Raw genomic sequence first — 21172 nt, forward strand, 5'->3', positions numbered from 1 at the left:
CTTTTCCATTTTGCTGTTGGTTGGAGTGAGTTTCGATAATCCATGATATTCGATGACTCGCTAAAATTAAGACAAAGGATTGTTGCCGACTTGTAAACAAATGAAGCTTATAGAAAGAAATAGAATTGTTTCAAAAGTTGCATGTCATTGTCACTGATGACACACTTTGATAATATTTGTTATGTAGCTTACTCGCAACTGACTTTGGTTGCATTCAGTTGCGACCTCAGTTCACGCAACCTTGGTTTTATGCAATATATGACACATTTGTTAATGCAAATAAGGTATATTGTATTGAAAATGACTGCTGTGATGGCTGTTATCAAACTAAGGTTTATTGGTATGCAGAGTAGAATATCGCTGGGTCTAAGCAAGAAATAGAGTTTCAGTGGGATCGAATTTAGATGGTTTTCACCAAAGTGACTATAAACACTTTGGTTTTCACCATCTGTTCTACATTTTGTTTCGATTTGCAAACTTTGATATTGGAATTAAATTTTTTTTTATCTCTATAGAACATTCACCACGCGATAAAATCAAGCCAGGTTGAATTATGTACTAAGGTCACGATGATCATTGAGAAATATAAGACGATTGATCTTGAAATTGAGACAATTTGTCTGTCGACATTAACGCTATGAATCATAGAAGTGCGAAATTATACTTTGAACAAAACTATAAGTCAACCCAATTGAGATGCCAATCTCCTTATTAGTGAGCAATGTGCTTCACTTTGACACGTTTTTAATTGAACTAACCTTTTTAATATACTTTATAATTTCGGCTTTTAGAACCTTTACTGTATAACATGTAATTAGATTGAAATAAGCTAAATGCAGTTCAATAAGGAAGATCCTACTTGACACTATGAACTCAAAAAATGCGGGAAACAAAGACCCGCTTTCCACACAAGAAGTCGCTGGCGGGTCCACCGCAACATCCATAGGAACCGAACAATCAGCTAGCGCCACAGGGACCAGTGACGTCACGTATTCTGAAGAGATCAACAAAAGAATTGAAGATATTTTGCGCGAAAACGAACTCCTGAAAAAACGTGTTCTTCACGTGGAAAATTTGGGTGAGTGGTTTGCCCACTGCATTCTTGTAAATTAGATATAGTTCATTTTCATTTTTAGTCACGAATTTGGCTCAAATTCAAGTCATCGAGTAGGTAGATAAAGGAATAAGTTAATTGCCTGAAAACAAGTTAAGCCTGCTACAACATAATTCGTTTCTATCGTTTTGTTATGGTGTATTGAATTCAAGTTGCTCCGATGGTATTTGGGGTTAGAATAGTTTGTAAGTTTTAGCCGATATTTCTCTGATATAACCATAGAAACCTAACCTGACCCAAGCAAAATCCAATAAAACAGGTCAGAAAATTAGGAGTGGGGTAATAACTGTATAGTATCCTGAATGGCATGTATATCCTGTTCCGTGTACTCAAACAAATTCCAATTTCGAACTTACAGATTTAACATTTTTATTATAAAAAAAAGTCGATAAAATTTCGATCCGACTACTAGTACATCTACTTCATATTTTCGACATTGACAAATTAAGCTCGACTATGATACAGCCAGGATACGACTACATTAGTAACTGGAAAACACCTGTTTTAGTCATCGAGGACCACATTCCAATGTCTTAACTCAACGACTAACCAGGAATAGATTTTGATACCACAAAGCCTTTTCAACAGAATGTCTGAGTACTTTTATCTCCTTTGAATATCGTATGCTTTATCAGGCGTGCATTGCACATAAAACATCGAGTACATTGCTGGACCATGTATTTCTCAAATCTATTGGTTATTCCTTCCCAATGCGGATGCTCCATTCTCCGTCTAGTACCGAGTTCTCAAGTACAATTTGATAGCCAAGTTAACGCTTGAAGAAATCAATTTTCTTTATTGTGGGAATCCCCGATTGCTTTCAGACATTTTGAAATGAGGCCTAGACGAATGACGTAATATACCTGACGTTGATGGCCAAACAGCAATCAATGCCAACCTTATCAATCATCAAATTTATGATTTTTGATTTATGCATTAAAACAAGTTATAATGATACACTGGGGTTTGAATCGGTTATGAGGTTCGGTAACATGCCTAAGTTTGTATAGAAAGGACGTTCTGTTTGAATTAGTCAATGCGTCGGTGCCAAAATCGTTGTCACGTGAAGGGCATTGTGGTCATATAATTGAAGGTCACGTACATGATAATGCCCTGTTTAATATAGTTTTAGTGGAATGGTTGCAACTGAAAGTGATATACCTGGGAGATACACCCGTATATTATTACGCTTGTCGTAAAGAATATATATAAAATTTGCAATTACTAACTTTTGAGTGGGAGTATTTACCGCCTTCAGTTCTACCTTGCACCACCTTATTTTTTATTCCACTTTTTCATATAGGATATAAATGTCTTCCTCAATAGCAATTTTGAGTATAAAAAAAAAAATTTTTTTTGCTTTTGTTTTCACGACGTTGCTAGCTTTGAATACCCACTTATTGAAAACCTTTGTACTGTAGGACGCATGGTTGCTGAGTACAAGCAAAGCAACATGAATCTTTCCAAGGAAAACGGCGATTTACAAGAAACTGTGGAACAGTTGCAGCAATTGCAAAGTAAAAACAAAACACGAGGCGATGACTCAGGAAGCAAGTCTCAATTAAATCGCCAAGCACTTTTATCTTTAGTCAAAGAGAATGAAGAATCTGGCTCAGAAGAGGAAACTTCAGATGAAGAAGATATTACAGAACGTGAAAACACTGGTAAACAATAATATTCTTGTTATAGCAATACAATGCTTTTTCTTCTGTTGGAAAATATAATTGCTTTTATCGATAAACACTAATCTAAAAACTTAAAAAAGTTTATGTATGACAAAGTATGCTCATATGGATTGTTACATGGGTACTTGGGGAGGATAGTGTCAAGTGTCCAGAGCAATAAATATTAGGGGGCGGCACTTGGCTACCACAAACAGTCCCCGAACTCGTAATAGAGCTAAAATAGGAAAATCGGAATAAAATTATGGCCTAACCCTAACCTGGTACACACACTACGGGAGTAGCCAATTCTGACAGTAGTACTTATTCTTCTTGGCAAGTATTTCTTTGCAATGGAAAGCAAAACATACGTTCATCGATCATAGCGACAGATTGGGAAATTATGTTTCAGACTGCCAACTCGACTCAATTTTTAATTAAATGACTTTTTTCCCCAGACAGTGGATTTGAGCTCGTTCAGCCTAGTGACGTAAAAACTACTTCATCTTTGTCGTCTACTTCATCTATTCCTGAATTATCTACGACGCATATACCTTCAAATCATACTCCGGGCGCTGTGACAACGACAACATTCGCGCTTCAGTCTGAAGGAAGATCTTCCTCTGAAATTGGACGAAATGGCCCCATCGAAAATCAGGGCATTGTAACATCGAACGTGGGATCTTCCAGTTATTTCGAGACCTATTCGACATCAGGTCAGAATTCTGGTAGGTATCATGTTCGCAGTTTTATCGTGTGATTACTTAAAATATCGATAATATTCACTGTTGAATGCCTTAATCCCCTAAAACCTATTTGACATCAGGTCAGAATTCTGGTAAGTATCTTGATTGCAGTTTTATCGTGTTATATAAGTGAAATATTCATAATAATCACTGCTGAATGCTTTAATTCAATCGATTCCCAATCGTTTTTAAGGTGTATCTCCCTTTTTGGCAATTTCCAGACTCCTCATTCCCCAAAAAAAACCTATGAACGTGCTATCGTAACTATTTTCTACTTGACTTTTCATAAAAAAACGTTTGTTGTTCTATCTTCATTGGATCCTAAGAAGGCAATCTGACACCCTGGCTTTTGTGCATTATAAATAGTTTATAATATGTGCAAAAAAGGTACTCCTGCAGTATGCGAACCAAGATGGCGGACACCGGAACGTAGTATGTGTACCAGGTTAGGGTTAGGCCATAATTTTATCCAAATTTTCCTTATTTTAGTTCTATTACGAGGTCGGGGACTAGCCAAGTGACACCCGTAGTATTTGTACCGGAAATTATGGCCTAACCCTAACCTGGTACACATACTACGTTCCGGTGTCCGTCATCTTGGTTCACATACTTCGGGAGTACCCAAAAATATGTTAATACAACAATGAAGCAAAGAATATTGGTGATATTACACGCAAATAATAAGTGAAAATTCTTCCCTGGAACTATAGAATTATTATCTTGGCTTGTGTCGTGTGTATTGATTGTACCACCAAGGTCAATTAATTTGAATCTTTAATTTTGATTGAGCTATGTTTTGTCGTCTACGAGTTAATTATCACGATTATCTTATCACAACACTTTGGCATTTTCGACATCTGTTCGGGAAATTTTTTAAGTGAAGCAGATCGTTATTCAAATTAGATCGTGTATTCAAATGAGTATATTTATCTCTTATTTGTTCATACTCATCCATACATTGAGAATACCACAAAATTTAACGAATTTTTTATTAGTATCTGAAAAAGGTATTTCAGGTTATGTACCTGAAAACAAACAAACGGAGTTTATTCGATTTCCATAGCATGCATCACGCAAAAACCACGCCAACGTAACTGAACGTTTCTTGTGGTAATAAGCGTTATCGACCGGATACGTCGCAAACGTGGTGTTTTGCAATCGGTGAGGTGACCATAGGTATTTTCCGAGTTCAAAAATTTGCTTGACCTGTTACTACGTCGTATTATATTATGATAACTCTGCAAACACAACGAATAAAATGAAGCACTCATTTATGCAAATTTAGGAGCGGATGCTGTTTGAGGAAGGAGAACTCGTTTTACATTTTGCTATAAGTGATTTTCGCTCCATTTTTTTCATTAATGTTAAATATTTGTGTCGCACTGGGGCCTATTATTGTGGGATACAGAGGTGATTGCCACCGAAAATGATTTATTCGATAACACCAGAGTAGAAACGAGATAGCGATCAAAGACCGCCGACTTATCGATCTAGCAGCGGTGTATATCCTTCGCTCTGACTCAATAGCGACACCGCGTGTCCCATCACTAATTAATCAATAATTCTAGCGCTAATTATACGACATAATTCATACAATATCAATAGGCTTCTGGTCCGAGATATGATGAATGCACATGCAAAATTTGGAGCAGATTCAACCTCGCTTTCGTGAGATATTGCGTAACATACGAAAGTGTCCAACAGACAGACAGACAGACAAAAAGACAAATACCTATCAACATACTTACCGATCAAAATCGATAAGTAACAATCGTCGTTGTCAGTTAATTACCGTAAAACATCTTTAGATCTGCGTTCAATTAGTTTACACCTAGATTTAATAAAAATATTTTTTTGTCCATTTTCAAGCCAGTCCTTAGCGCAACTTATAACTATGGCAAGTGTGTATAATTGAGATGTTTCGAAAGTTCTTGAACATAACCAGTACAATACTTTTCTAAACTTAGATTATGCCTTTGATTGTAAACTGAGCGTATCCGAGACAATGAATGCCTTTGCGTCGTTTCTACCCGGAATTCTATCAAATTTTCTCCCTCGTATCCGACGCAATTTCTCTTTTGTGCGTGACGTAGTTTCCCCACCCTTGTCTCTTTGTTCACACCCGCATACACAAAGACCATTGTAGATTGTTGCCGCATTTAGTTCACGCAATAAACGTTAAAACCGCGTAACGCCGTCCCTGAATTCTCTCGAGTTTTCTCCCACGCACCCGACGCAATTTCTCATTTATGGTTAGCGTCACCCCGAATTCTCTCGAATTTTCTCCCACGCACCCTACGCAATTTCTCTTTTATGCGTAGCGTCACCCTGCTTGCTTGCTATTGTCTCTCTCACTTTCGCGAACAAAAAACGCAGACATTTATGGCTTTAACTTACGCTGAATACTGGAATCCGATTGAGAAATTGTCATCGATATGACGCTGCACGTTTTACAAATTTAATCATAAATGTAAAATATTTCTGGAATTTTTGTAGGGTAATTGAATTCAAGTTCGTTTTCTCCTGAATAGTTAATTCAATATTATTTCTGAGGTTGGGAAATCTTCTCGTGAATAACTAACGCCCTAGGAAAATTGACTGCAGAAAATAAGCGGCTATCCTTACCACCCACTCGTTTACATTTTCAACTTGCTTCGATAAGAATTTTATTATTTTTAAACTTATCAAAACCCAACCTTCAAACTAAATGCCAAGACCGTTAGTTTTGCCCACGCAGGGCTGATAAGTTACGCCCTTGTCCATTTAGAGTGGTATTCACTGCTTATTGGCCTCTTTCAGCATGTGGCCATTCCATCTTCGTTAACTCGTTGCGAACTGCTGTTTTCCTCATGCGGAAAATTCGTACAAATTCGTGATAACCTGTCCAAGCCAGAAAAATCTCTGATCGAAACGTCTATGTTTATACAAACTGCATAAGCAAATTTCTAGAAAATTCCTTTCTGGAGTAATTTCCGTTTCGATTCATTTGTTGATATTCGTGATATTTTTTGAAAATCCCACCATTAAATGTGTGATCATTGCTTTAACAGAAACTTATGCCCCAACATTTGACTAAGTGATAGTTTCGAAATAGCATCTTACAAAATCGAACCACAACATATTAAATACTAATTAAAGAACTATTTTTGTTCATTTCTTGTCTTGTTTTTTGAACCAATGATTTTCGTTAGGCACGACTTGCAAGTCATGTAAAATTTTAGAGAATGGATGTCTCATTCCCACTTATCAGATCAAGCTTGATAGACATCTTGTTCATAAGTAGATAGTCGGTTGAATTGCATTCGCGATTAGGAAGTACAATATAGTGTCGATGGTGTAATATTCAAAGTTACCTTTAAAGCTACAATACGTCTTTAAAATTTTTTTTAGCAATATTTAATTTGAAATTGATTCTTTCTGGATTAACACGCCTATCATCTTTTAGTTTTTGAAGATACCCCTAATAGTGTCAACTTACGTGATTCGAGGGTCCTGCTGTACACTAACTCAAATATATTTCTGTAACGTTCCGTCTGACTAAATTGTTATCCTCACACAAACATATTTCAAGTACAACAAGGAGAGTGATTGCAGCAAGATTATTTCCATTCTCTGAATAGGTATCTCATTCTTGCATTATGTACATACGAATTCACGAGCGCAAAAGTAGTTCGCCGCCGCAGAAACCTGGTCGATTGCACAATTTACCACCGTCTTGGTGCGTTGTTGAACTTATCCCAAGCGTTTGGGTGAACCTATGTAATTTAAAAGTAATTTTATAGGATATAGCTAACTTTCCATCCTCTCAATACTTGAAAAGGTTTTCCCGAAACCGAAAAATTTATAAAATACATCAGAATCGAAAATTTGATTTATAAATGTCCTTAATTGGGTCTATCAATAATTCTATACAAGTTTGACATGGGCAGTAATTAAATGACTTTGGGAAAGTATGAATGAAACGTGGCCAATATTTAGGCATAATATCATAAATTATAAATTGAAATAATAACAATAAACTTCGAATTGAAAGTATACTCGCCGTCTTCGAAAGAGTGAAAATCGTGTCCGAAAAATGAGGCTACGTCTGCTATAATTGTCTGTGTTGACGTACTTTTTTCTATTCTCGTTTAAGATCTATAAAATTTCCCGCATAATATTTGCGGGCCGCAAAATTTGAATTTGGATAAGATAATGTCCGATACAGAACAGCTGGAAAATTATAATATTATACCTCATGAACTTTTGACCGGGTTGTAAGCGATAAGACAGATAGTTGATTCAGTGCGTGGGAAACAAAGCTCTAACAAAATATATATATGAATTTTTTAAGTATCTTTACGATGGGTAAAAATCCATTGCGAGATCATATTTAATATTATCAAGAATATTGTTTAAACGGAATTCGAAATTTGAGATATTTGCATAACATTTTAGAGCGGGGGGTTTCGGATGATAGAAATAATTGAAGCAATTCCCTATAATTGGATAATATAAAATATAAAAAATTTAAAATTGAATATTACTGTACACAAACTATTGAATTTACTACCTACACCTATATGACATCCGTGGGTTATAATAACATGTAACAAGGTGTACAAATGCAAAAGCTAAACGACCTCTTACCCATCGTCTAAGCCGGTAAAATTACACATCTAAGACAAAACGAATCGAAGTTATACGTTTTTTGCTTGAGAGTACGAGAGAGAGTAAGAGTTTTTTTTTTCATTCAGGTGATGCCGCAGCAAGTATACAAGCGGATCATTCTACTCCAACTTCAGCAGTAATGGAAGCATCTGCTGCAGCTGCTTTTTGTGAAAGACAAGCTCAAAACACTCCAATGGCCTCTTTATCACAAGTAAGAATTTGTTATTATTCCCCTTTTTTCAAATAAAATTTTTTCGATTAAAATTTTCAAAATTTGAAGTAGCGGGATATTTCTCATTTTTTTTGCAAACTCATATGGGATTGTACGTTCCGAGCTCCGGTTATTTAAAATCTAATGGTTTCCTGTAGGAATGCTCTTATCTGCATAGTTGATATTTAATTAATTTCGATTTGGAGTCTATTGAAATCGATTTTTAGGATTAAAAGCATTGCGAAAATGGGAAGTTTTACAGATATCAAGATCTGAAAATTTTCGTCTGATCGAAGAAATCAGTTCGGATAATTTCTGGCAATTTAATAACAGGATAACACTACATTATCTTACAAATTTTGTACAGTAATCCGTCCAATATTGGCAATGGCCATATGTTTTCCTTAACATATGGTCCATACGTGTTTATACTTAACGACATTTACAGACGAAATATATTCATGACCCCCAACTGACGTTTATTGATAACATTCTAACCTAATGACCCGTAATGTATATTTCCGTCATCTATATCATATACAACGCTCTAAATGTTGCTGGTTTTCCCCGACTATTTGTCTCTAAAATTATCTTCATTTCATGTATGCACGCACGCTCAACGCTCTGTGTCACGGAATTTTAAATTCAATAATGCATAGAATGATGGTGATTTCCGTTCTTATAATATATTGCTGGCTGTTGTTCCTTGCCAAAGACACTACTAGACTCCTAATATCCATATTTCTTTTTCGCGTTTACAATGAATTTATACTTATTTTGCTGGGTATCATATATCGTGCATTGTATTTCTGTATTGAACTTGGTAATAATATTACCCTTGCTACCCCTTTGTGACAGTACACGCCCAGAAACAGCCTATTTACAAATTTTTTCTGCCTCACGTCATTTATCGGTTGTATCCACTCCTGTCCTGAACAAAGTTCAAAGGGATAAGACGCCGTGAAAAGGCTATACTATATATACTACTATATTTTTGGTCGTACGGTTTTCCGCTCTCCGGTTGAACATTATCATTGTCTGCCCATTTTATACATCCTAAGTATGCCCTGGCCAGGGAATTCAAATGTACCCAATTCTTACGTAAGGCGCTGCAAAAAAAAGCAAAATTTTCTCATTAGAAAAGTAGTAGATTACCACTGGAAAGAATGCATTTGATTCACTCATTTTCACCGAGCGCAGACTATTTTTGCTCTCCAATTGCTGCAATATAGCCACGCCTTCATCGTTATCATAATCTTCAACACATTGACATTTGAACAGGTTAAGTGCTACTTACTGGACAGGGGGTCGTTGCTACGAAAAAGCTATTCAAATGGTTTTCATGAGAGTGAGACCATATCAGTTTCTATATTTATCTTCCATTAATGACATGTCCATCTTGATATTATGCGGATACGAATGGGATTTCGAGTTATCATGTTGATCTTTAAAATGTCATTTAGAAATAGTGATGAATGTATGGTCTCAGTCGCCATTTGAATGATATTCTTCTCGTAGATGGCTATTGGACTCTCCTTTTTGAATTATAAAAATGACATGAGTGTTTTTTTTTTTAAACTCTGCCAAGTTTGGCATGATACTCCGATATTTCAAGAATATGGCCGATGGAAAGTCGCCAACACGATACACATACTTCAATCTAATTAGATAATTGCATTCGTGCGAGAAAATACCTCACACGAAAATCATTCAGGTTTCGATTTAATTGCGGGACTTTTTTTCAGACATATAATGAGGTCCAAACACTACGATATTTCTTCCGTTTAGTATTTAATTGGCGGCATCTGTTCATTAAATCGCAAAATTGGGTCATTAAAAATTTGTTTACTTGTTATTACGACTTAAAAATATGGTTACTTCCAAATGTTTGAATGCCCATATCTGGTGAGAAATTTTTTCCTTTCAATATGTTATGAAAAGATTGTCAATACTAGCTCGACATACAGCAAAGATATCGACGATATGTGCAGGTCCGATGAAAATTCAAAATGCATTAACGTGTAAAGATAATTGTGGACTGGGAAGTTGGGTAAAATTTTGAATGTTTTCTTGTGTACAAGATTTAAAGCCCAAAAGGCAAATTCTACCCAACGGTTATTTCTATAAATGCCACTTTGAAACATTCTCAATCTTAAATATATAAAAACTTTAGTTGCTCTAACATCCCAAAACATACCATCACTACACAAGGATTACAATACTGGCTTATGTTGGTAAAATCGGAACTACTTAACTTTCGTCGAGTACTAGACTAAACTTGGGGGTTTTGCTAGTTATAAATAAAATCTTTATTCCTCTTGAGCCTGTGTTTATCTTGTTTGAATATTGGAAAAAGAGAAAGTTCATTTTTATTTGAAGGTAACACAGTCACTTCACAATTCTTGACATGATGAGTGGACCAACAGTAAACCCGGTTAAAAGTAAAGTATTAGTTCCAATGTTGAAAATGCGCCTTTAGTTTACGACATTTCCGAGCACACCTTGAATGAATATGTGGGGTACTTCCAATATTGAGATTCCTTGTTTAAATTAAACAACCCATCCGTATATCTTTGTTGTCACAAGCCATGAATTTCCGGTATCGTCAAGGTCAAAGTTTATTAGTTTATTGGTATATGATGTCATGTAACCACCACACCACCTTCGTTGGTATGAAATTTATCCATGTCCTTGACAAGTCTTACATTTATTTGTAAACTTTACAAGATGGCGTGCGTGACTGTAGAACGTAACGCCCATCATTTACAACATCAATAGCTCGTGATATTTACACTATTATTGTGGTGTATTTGATAATACCAAGTATTGCCACGCCAAAAATGTCGCGATCGTGACTATATATTTTAATCGAACAAAAATATAGCTTATAGGAAATTCGAATAAGTTTGATTCCTTTTTCAAAGGCGTGAATTACGTGAAAATTTAGCTTCAAAATACATTAATAATATAAATTATCGAATACTATATCAATATACCAACTATATATAGTTGGTAATAGTTTAATAATTGATAACATCTAGTTATACCTATTTTCAATTTCACCGTATTGAATAGTCGGATGAACGAATTGTTGACTGCCTGTGCTCATATATATATATATTAACCAGCAAGTACTGGTAATATGGGTAGGTAGGAACACCATGCTAATATACCAACAAGTTGGTAACAATTTCATGAAATGGTTATATTTGAGTATTCATTTTTGAAATTTTCAAATTTCACCGTATTGAATCGTAAATTAGGCTGATGGTCAATTGTTTGTACTTTTATAAAAAAAACTTATAAGTATTAATAATAATATTGCGAAGAATACATCACTTCATATCATCTAGTCTAGTTGGTAATAATTTAAAGAAATAGTAATGTCTTGCCTTATTATTCCGTTCGAAATTTAATCGTATGGAATATTGGTCAAATGTCCATGCTTACATAAATTAGCTTGTTGGTATTGTTCATGTTACCGAAGCTTAGCGACTACATTCCAGTACTAATTGAAATAGAAATTTTTTTTAAAACTTTTTTTCCTTTGGCAGGAAATTAATGTGTTTAATGAGGTTCTGAGAAGTGACAATCCTGTATCTAATGTGGAGGTGAGAAGTTATTTTATATTTTAGTTTTCTTCCAATAGAAATGTTTCTAATGAATTTTTAATGAGGGGATTTTACAGTTGGCTATGTGTTCGCCCGATGATTGATCAGACAGACATCCTGGTAGGGTAATGAGCTCTACCACGAATTCGGTTTGTTAATGAATAAAAAGTTTATTTTATTCATTAGTTAAAATTTAAGTTGCAAATGCAAAACACTATAAAATATGTCTTTGTTTTGAGTTATGACAAGTTGACAACGGATTTGTTCGATAAGCTCTTTGTTTAATTCCGTTTGCGCTAATTTTTGCAATATTATCATTTTCTCCTATCGTTATATGTGGTTTACTAATGATAAGCTATTTAATTAGGTCTGTCATGTGGTGAGCCATATCATTAATCCATCTTGTTATATTCGTGCCAAAGTTTACCACCAAATGGTATTTCTGTGGGCGTAGATCGAGTTTCATGCTTATGGAATTGCCATCTTAAAATATGCAATACTGGCGAGTGAACCGTGCTTATATCAATACTTTAGCTGTCGCTTAAAATTTGGCTATTTTTTTCAAATCTAGATAAATCCTATTGTCTGGCGTTATTTGGATTTTGAATCATGAACTGAAGTTTTCAATTGAATTTCAATTGAAGTGGATTTTCTTGTAGAACGGTGATCACTCTGTCAATGAGTAACCGCGACAATCCGGTTTAATGGATTATTTAACCTTTGAACCCAGTTCGTTTCTATAAATGAATAATATCAAAGTTTTGCTCGCGTATTTTCTTGCTCAATCTTGTTTCAAACCTAAAACGAACGGTCAGTAACAATTCTGAACGCCAATCTTTAATCTCAATCTTGAAGGCAAATGTGTAGACGCCATCATTCGGAACCAATTTCAATCTAGTGATTGTAAATTTAAGCCTTTGATATCTTGAACTAATTTTGGGCTTCAAATGATCTGCTGGTTAATGTATTCGGTGGGGAATTCAATATATTCGCTATTTCGGAAGTGGATGTCTTTAGCAAAGATTGGAGATGTCATTGGCAGAAATTCGACATTATTTCCTCAGGAGATTTTTGTGATGACGAATATCACAATTGAAGGAAATAATAACGAGGAAGTCTCAGAGCTGAGAATTTTATGGGACTTTTTTGGAGGAAATGAATATAGGACGTTATGTGGTGACGTGATCTAACGATTTCGTCAGTTCATATGATTTGTCCATCATACTTTATTATGTAATAATGGGCCTACTTCACACGACACTCTTGGGAAATCTAAGTGCTGTTAACAGTACATCACAAACTTAAGATGGGGTCAATCCGAATGCTTTTTTCAGCACGGTATTACAAAATCTAAAACCGCAATTTTTGACGACGTTCTGTTTGACTAGCACCAGTGCCATCTGCTAAATAGTCTTTACTTCAAATTTCAAACGTTTTGTGTATGGCATATATGCGACTTTACACAGCGCTACGATTGTTTCCGATAACTTCTCAAGTGCGCATGGTTTCCATATAAAGTCTAGGCCTCTCTCTGCTTCCAGGCTCATATTTATGTCTGTGAAACGCTCTGTTGTGTCTTCCCTTTTGTGAACCATGACTATAATGTGATAAACTATGGAGGTTGTAATTCCCTGATCTGTGAAAGGCTACCGGTCAAAGGTTCATGATATGAATTTCGATTTATAGAACATGTTCCGAAATTCCAAATTTTTGTATGGAAATTCATGATTCATCTTTCAGTCGTGCACTATTAGACGATTATATTCATGGCGCATTTACTTAAATCGCAAGTAAAAAATTTGGACTAGTTAATATTGTATTGCTACAAGAAAAGTTTTTCAAAACATGCACATTTAATCATTTGATCAGGCTTGTTCAGTGTACAAAAACCACCACAATGGATCTAAATGTCCGATAGTCGTACATTTGCATCCATTTTATGAATTTTTATCATTTTATGACAATTTCTGAAAGCGCTCAGATAAAAAGAATACTTTTCAGGAAATGGATTTATTTTTCAAGACACATATGTTGCGTCGCGACTACATATAATCACCAATCACAATATAAGAGTAATCGCCTTAATCGACAAACAGTGATGTTTAGTTATCTATGTGTATGGGTGTCGACTTCCGAAAGTCTGATTTTGTGGGCTATGCAAATTAATTTCAATAAAAATATTGCAATGGTGGAGCCTTTTTTGTGACCATCAATACCATTGCTTTAACCTTCGTTTGCGTCAATCTTTTTATATCCATTTGTAAAAGAGCGTATACCGGGTTTATTCACAGTTACTAATAAGTAATAATAATTATAATAACCTGCTTTTGGACATGATTTCTCAAATAAATTCTCAAATTTTTAATACTTTTCTTTCACAGCTTCGTCAGCTTGAAGGCATCGGTGGAATCACAAGTTCAATTCCTCATGAACAAGATGGAGAATTAGAAGATTTATTTACTTCTATAGATGAAGATGGGAAAATAAACAGCGGAAGTGTGACGCAACAATTTGCTAAACTTGCAGGAGTCTTCGCTCGACTTGCTCAACGAGTTATGCATACGCAGAAGAAAGCAAGAAATTCACAGGTAATGTCTATTTCTTCCTATTGTTCTGTTATTTTTTTTAAATTGCTAGAGGCTAGAAACGTTTTATAAAAATGTGGAAATAAAGTTTTATATGGAATATTGCGTGACTGTATCCTTGTGGGCACAGGAGACATGGGGGCGTTTAGAGTTAAGACTATAAAAGCACTTACAATGCAATTTTTAGCAGAAAGTAAAATTTTAGTGTTTTAGTGAGACGATCAGTTGTTTATGGCGTTTGCGGTGTACTATGTTTTAGACTTTAGACAGCTCTGTACTGGAAATTTAAACGTATTATTCAGGAATATTCTTGTTCAAATGAGTTTGTATCCAATAATTGTCTTTCGCATATGCAGAAAAGGACTGCGGTGAATTTCTCATTATATTCTATTTCACAAATTTTGCTGTTTTTTTATGATGAAATTTGTTATCTTTATGCTGTACAAGATGTCACAAGGTATGATTTTGAAAAGAAAAATATTTGAAATATTCTACAAGACGAAATTTTAACGATCGGAACTGTTCGATATTTTCATCCGATATGGCCGTCCTAGGCTCTAAGGCATGACTTACTTGACTTTCGAATCTTCATTCAAAAATCGTATGCAATTTTTTTTCATTCTTCTTAAATGTAACTAGATTTGTAGCAAAACACAAGAGAAACATCTGGGCGTGGAGAATAAGACCCCATTTATGTTTTTATTAAATACGTCTCTATTTTTTTGTATTTGTTTGTCTTGGATACGATATGGAAGCAGAACCACCACATAAGAATGATCTTTTAACTTTGTACCCTTGCATCAGAGAAACCAAACTTAATTAGATTTTGAGGGTCAAACCCTTTTACAAAAGTTACATATTCATTCCATAAAAACAGTGATATAATAATCAGTATGTAATAAATTATATTTATTACGTCGAATACTATATAAGACGTCTCTCCACTGATCAAACAGCCACAGTCATCTATATTAATTATCCACGTATGAAATATTATAGTCCAGAAGGAGGGGATTTTTCAAATTGTCTCGTATCAATAAAAACTATGATTCACACCCATATTTCAATCACATTCACAAGAAGGCACATGACCAATTGTATAATACTGTTGTAACACAATGTATACATTTATGTGGGCGCACATATACTTTGACCCTTGTACTGTATCACGTGTGTTTAGCACATGATTGATTGATACGTGTATTTATCCATTCTTGAATTTTAAATAATTCATTTATTTGGTGAGGTGCTTTTCCATTTTTAAAAGGCGTTAGGTTTATGAATCACCGTGGACCATTGACTGAGTAATATACAAATGAAAATTCGCTCTCGTGTCGCATTGTGTGGCGTTGTTTGTAATTTCATTGGCAATTCAAGAAAATATTGTTTTGTTTTTTCTTGTATTTGAAACGCCTACTCGCAACTGTTTCAAGAAATTATAACACAGCGATGGTGGTTGCCATAACATCGTAGACCCAGAAATAAAATTGACTTTTATGGTTTCATTAATATTTGTTTTTAGTCACCCGGGTCTTCTGATGTTTAGTCATTTGTTTGATTTGAAAATATTGGTGTCGAAGTTTGCTTTTTCTTTTGATCGACGAAGTTAACAATAAAAATACCTAAGCAGGTGTATCTAGGAGTCACGTTTCAACGCTAAGTTATAAGCCGGCTAGTTTTTTTAATTACGTTTGCACAGGAAAATAAAAGTAAGCCAGAATATCACTTCAAACCAAAATGATTTTGCCAAAAGCCCGAAGTAGGTCGGTCACTATTAGTAAAGGGAAATCGGACAAAATTTTATGGTGGAGATTACACTATTTGTTGTACAAATATAACCCGTTAATAAAAATGAAGTTTAGAACAAAAAACTTACTTATCTTGACCAAATTGTTATTTCATCACTGGCCCAAACGCAAGATTGTCTGTATATTATCTGTTAAAGTCTATGTATTCTTTGCTCCATTATGTTCGAAAGCGAACTTATCATAATTCATAACCATATAAATAGCCGCGAAATTTTAAATTGGAATTCCCATTGTCGACAAAATGCTATTTCATCGTTCATCAGCTGAAATAATATGAACTAGCCACGAAGTCATCTAACTGTTGACAATCTGATGATGTATTTGTCGGAGTCATTATTTAATTGCAGTGAACCGAAGAAATGATGATTCGGTGTCTATTATGTATCAGATTTCTTTTATTCGTATTGTTTATATAAATGTTTCGGATTACACACTCATCAAACTTCCTCTGAAGTTCTGGCGTGACCGATTTAGATTTATTCAATGAAACGCCTCATTTTGAAACGTCCGAAATAATTTCGGATTGTTGAGTCCTTGGCCCGAAATTGATTTTAACGATTCAGACTATCACGACCCTGACATATTGCGAATTAGAAATCACCGAATAAATTTTCAAAATATATCACGATTATCACTTATCGCTTACCTACAATAGCCACGATAGTATTATCAATTTCGGACTTGCCCAGTTTAGGGCAAGCAATAATTTTGGACTCATTTTCGAGTTTCGGACGTGTGGGTGGGTTAATTTGGGACGTATTGTATATGCAGAAACTGGTATCATATAACTTGGCCATTGTTGTTGGTGTTGCCAAATTACAGGTGAAACGGTCACGTGCGCTAAATTTAGTTCATAATTTTTTTTATTCGTAATTGAGTCATTGGACCGCTTTCACTTGGATTGTGTTTTCCGTGCGAATTTCACCAGGTGGTATCCAAACGCTCACCTAATACATTAAAAATCTTTTCATTTTGGATATGAAGGTTTACCTATTTGATTCTGGTAATTCAATAGTTTTTTTTTATGTAAACTTGATTGTTGAAGAATATTGCAAAGTAAAATTTGTCACGTTAAGGCATTTTCGAACTTGTGAGGATGAATTATTTTTGACCAACACTTTCCTCATCTATTTCGTTGGAAATGAGCTTTAATTTTTAGTTGCTTCCATCTTCTTTTTTGTTCTCCTGTATTTTCGATGAACCCACCAGACGAAAAATAGGACTTCATTTATGTGGAATATTCTACCGGTAGTTCACGACTGTTTTCTTGATCGTATTGACTCGACGAGCTGCAAGTCAGCTGTAGTTATGCATGCACCATGCACCATGCACCATGCACCTTTATAATTCTATATTGTTTGAGTAACTCTTGGCCGGTCATTCTATATATTCCTGCAAAGATCATCCTCCTCAAGATTTAGTGCGCATAATATTTCTTTGGACGATTTTTTTTTTTATAAAAATATGACTCATTGGCGGACAAGAAGCAACTAAGGTCAACCGTTCACGTTGGAGTTTTCAACCGAATTTATGACTCTCGTTACCGAAAATAACTTTGTTATTACTCCAACCGACATGTCCGTCGGTAATTGTATATTTACTTTCAGTCTTCCTTAAGTTTATTTAAATCCCACAGCGGGTGTGAAATTTTCTATCATTAGTCAGATCACTGTTGAAAAAGATGTAAAATGTCATGGAATTGGTATGTTGTTCGAAATTGTGACTCGTGAGATGTGCGAAACATGTATATCAATAAATATGCCTTGAATTGTCTCGTGATTTAAAACCTTTGAAAAAGTGTCAAACTTTTTTCATAGTATCAATGTGTAAAAAGATCCTCTCACCAGACTTGAGATTAGTAAATCATCTTCCCTTTTACAAAAGGCTTGAATTTTGAAATTCCCATCCTTCGTCAGACGTCTAGACTTGTTTGGCCGCCATTGATGTCCAGGGGTTTTTTACCTCTTCCAGTCGATGTCCTTGCGGTTACTACACGGAACTCAGATAAGGATGGAAAATGAGTTCTTGATCGTCTAACGACGTCTGAAACAAATTGGTCAGTTACTCAACGACATTGTCTAGTTATATTTTGAAAATTTATTCGGTGATTTCTAATTCGCAATATGTCAGGGTCGTGATAGTCTGCATCGTGATCACTTGAACTTGCTCACAATCGATTAAGAAAGTCAGTGTTAATTGTTAATGAAGTTTGCGTTTTTCTGAACATTTTTACTTTGTTCTACCGATAACAACTTCATTGACATAATAGCAACAAAGACTAATTGCGCTTATTAATTGTCTTGCCATCTTGATAAAGGATGCATTCCATTTGTATTCATTGTCCTTTTTTATATCCATATGTGAAATTTTTCCACTACACATCGTTTTAACTAGACAGATACTAATATATAGGGGTCGCTATGTTTTAAAAAATCAAACATTTCCGATTTGCATGTAGTCAATTGAAATGAAAACAATTTTAAAAATTTTCCTTAATAATCTTAAATGAGTTTTTCTATCATTATCTTTGTTTATTAGCGACATTCATTTACATATACGTGGTATATTTGATTGTTTTTCTCATTATATGCTTTTAGTATCGGAGTGCATTTGTAGACAAATGGCATTACAAAGTATTTGGCACAGCTGTTCGGTTAGAAAATAAACAAATCCTACCATCTGCATTTTGATCATAATGGCATCTTTTTTCTCGTCAGTTTTAGGAATTGTTTTTTCGGTCTATGATTTCCAATAGTATCATTTGATACTATTTGCCTGTAAACTTACAAAACAAGGCATTTCTTCTAAGTTTTCTGTTATAGTTCCTTAATAGATACTTAAGATTTAATCACGTATGCGTGTTATGATTATTTCTCAGTGGGAGTTTCCTCGCGGCGATTTGTTTTTAATTCTCCCTCGTTAATAGAACATGTAAAATTGTAAATTGTTTTCATTTTGAATAAGTTTAACGAGTTGGTACTTCCGTACTGGATATTTTGCTCACAAGAATAATTCGTATTGTTTTGTACTTTTATTTGAACATTCAGCCATTCAATACAATTTGTTTGCATGTTGAGCCCGCGTCCCGATAAACAAACGCGATGTGGGTAGAGATTTTTGATTGGTGCACGAATAGGAAATACCCATTATGATGTAATATTTATTCATTGCTGCTGAGACGAACATTCTGATCGAATATGGCCTATAAGCTGCACATTTACATATGCATCTCTTGAGACGGTACTTTTCTTCATGCTGCAAACGGAATTTGCAAATTTTCTTTACAGATCCTGTTTTCCGTTTTAGGCCATACCGTGTATCAACATTACGTAATTGCGATTTCCAAACTATCATTTCGAAGGAACTTTATATTTATTTCGTGTACTTATATAAGAGGAGGTGCTTTTGCAACCGCTGTACTGAAAAATATTACAATATGTATATAGTGTAAAACGCACGTTATCCACCTCACTATTATTACATTACCGTTGCTTCTCACCTGGCCACGTTTTATATCGTGGACGGAATAAAGATTCAAATTAGCAAATCTGCATTTGTTACACAAAATGCCATATCAATTTTACGATATTTTGCTCTGTTCGTCTGCTGCGGTTCCCTTGGGTGAATATCATCTTAATCTTATACATCGGTGGAAAGCACCAGACCACCGGAGTCATTGGTATTTACTGCGAGCTATATTTGTCACAAAATGCAACACGTCGTCCTATTTATTTATGAATAACTTTTTTATCGTTTTGTTTTTCATCTTTTTTGTTTATTGGGTTACATAAGTCTCCGCCATTTTATTTTTTCGTTTTTTATTTTTTTATTTTCGAGAAGAGCAAGGAAACCGCCATTTTATTTTGAAATGTATTTTTTGTTTTTATTATCAAATTTTAATTTTAATGGAAACTGAAAATATTTTTGTAAAGCTCAAGTGTATAAATAAAAGAATTGTTGTTGGCATTTTAATTTTCCTAACTCGAAAAATTATTTATTGACTTTTCTACTCTGAACAATGCTCTGCGCGAGCAGCTACTAACGTGTCTTTTTTTTGTTTGTTATGAATTTAATCGCTACTCTTCATTTAGGTATTCATTTGGGAAGTTTTATATACTTATTCGCTATCGTCCGAATATATCAACTACGAAAAAATTCATTTATTGAATAAAATTAATTATCTTTGGTTAAAAAGTTCTCAACAATTTGACACAACTAAAAGTCAATTGCCAAAAAAAAATTTTTTTTCAATGATCTCCGATTACGATATAAACGCTTTCAACTTGTTTGATAAATTGTTTTTTCGTAAAACTATGTTGTTGTTCGACTTTAATTTTATATAGTTATCTATTTTTATTTACTGCTAATTCTGATCATGCGTGCTCAATTTTGATCCCAATATATAAAGGGTAAATTTGAAATTTAGTATTTAGATATACGTATATTATGGGAATCACTCACTTCCGGTCCAGCCGGAAACTTCCGCGTGACCTCGTTTTATAACGTCATAATACGTCGAAGTCGATATAATTTGAATTAATTAATGAACTACGTTAATTGCTCTTATCACATGCTATTGATTAGAAAAAAGGATTTTCGTATATATTTTCTCGAAAAAATATATCAATAAAATTTTGTTAGCCAATTTTTTTCTAATTTGGCTCTTCAAACTGGCTAGACAGTGCTGTCCAGAAAGGGAAGCGAAAACGACATAATTTATTCGTTAATGGTATACACTCATGCGAGTAAATTGATTTATAGTTTCGAATTTGATTCACGGGACTTT

The 21172-nt window shown here is 34.6% G+C and overlaps 1 protein-coding gene across 1 annotated transcript in view; it reads left to right on the forward strand.

The window, feature by feature from the left end:
- Positions 1-773: 773 nt before the first annotated feature.
- LOC120347313 (uncharacterized) overlaps positions 774-21172 on the forward strand; it is a 38058-nt gene continuing 17659 nt past the window's right edge. The window contains exons 1-6 of the mRNA XM_039417227.2: positions 774-1078; positions 2536-2778; positions 3234-3503; positions 8258-8382; positions 11937-11993; positions 14375-14581. Coding sequence (XP_039273161.2) covers positions 868-1078; positions 2536-2778; positions 3234-3503; positions 8258-8382; positions 11937-11993; positions 14375-14581 — 1113 coding nt within the window. The 5' untranslated portion in view covers positions 774-867. The remainder of the gene's footprint in view (positions 1079-2535; positions 2779-3233; positions 3504-8257; positions 8383-11936; positions 11994-14374; positions 14582-21172) is intronic.

Source organism: Styela clava, chromosome 11 (assembly GCF_964204865.1).
Source record: "Styela clava chromosome 11, kaStyClav1.hap1.2, whole genome shotgun sequence".
Taxonomy (NCBI): domain Eukaryota; kingdom Metazoa; phylum Chordata; class Ascidiacea; order Stolidobranchia; family Styelidae; genus Styela; species Styela clava.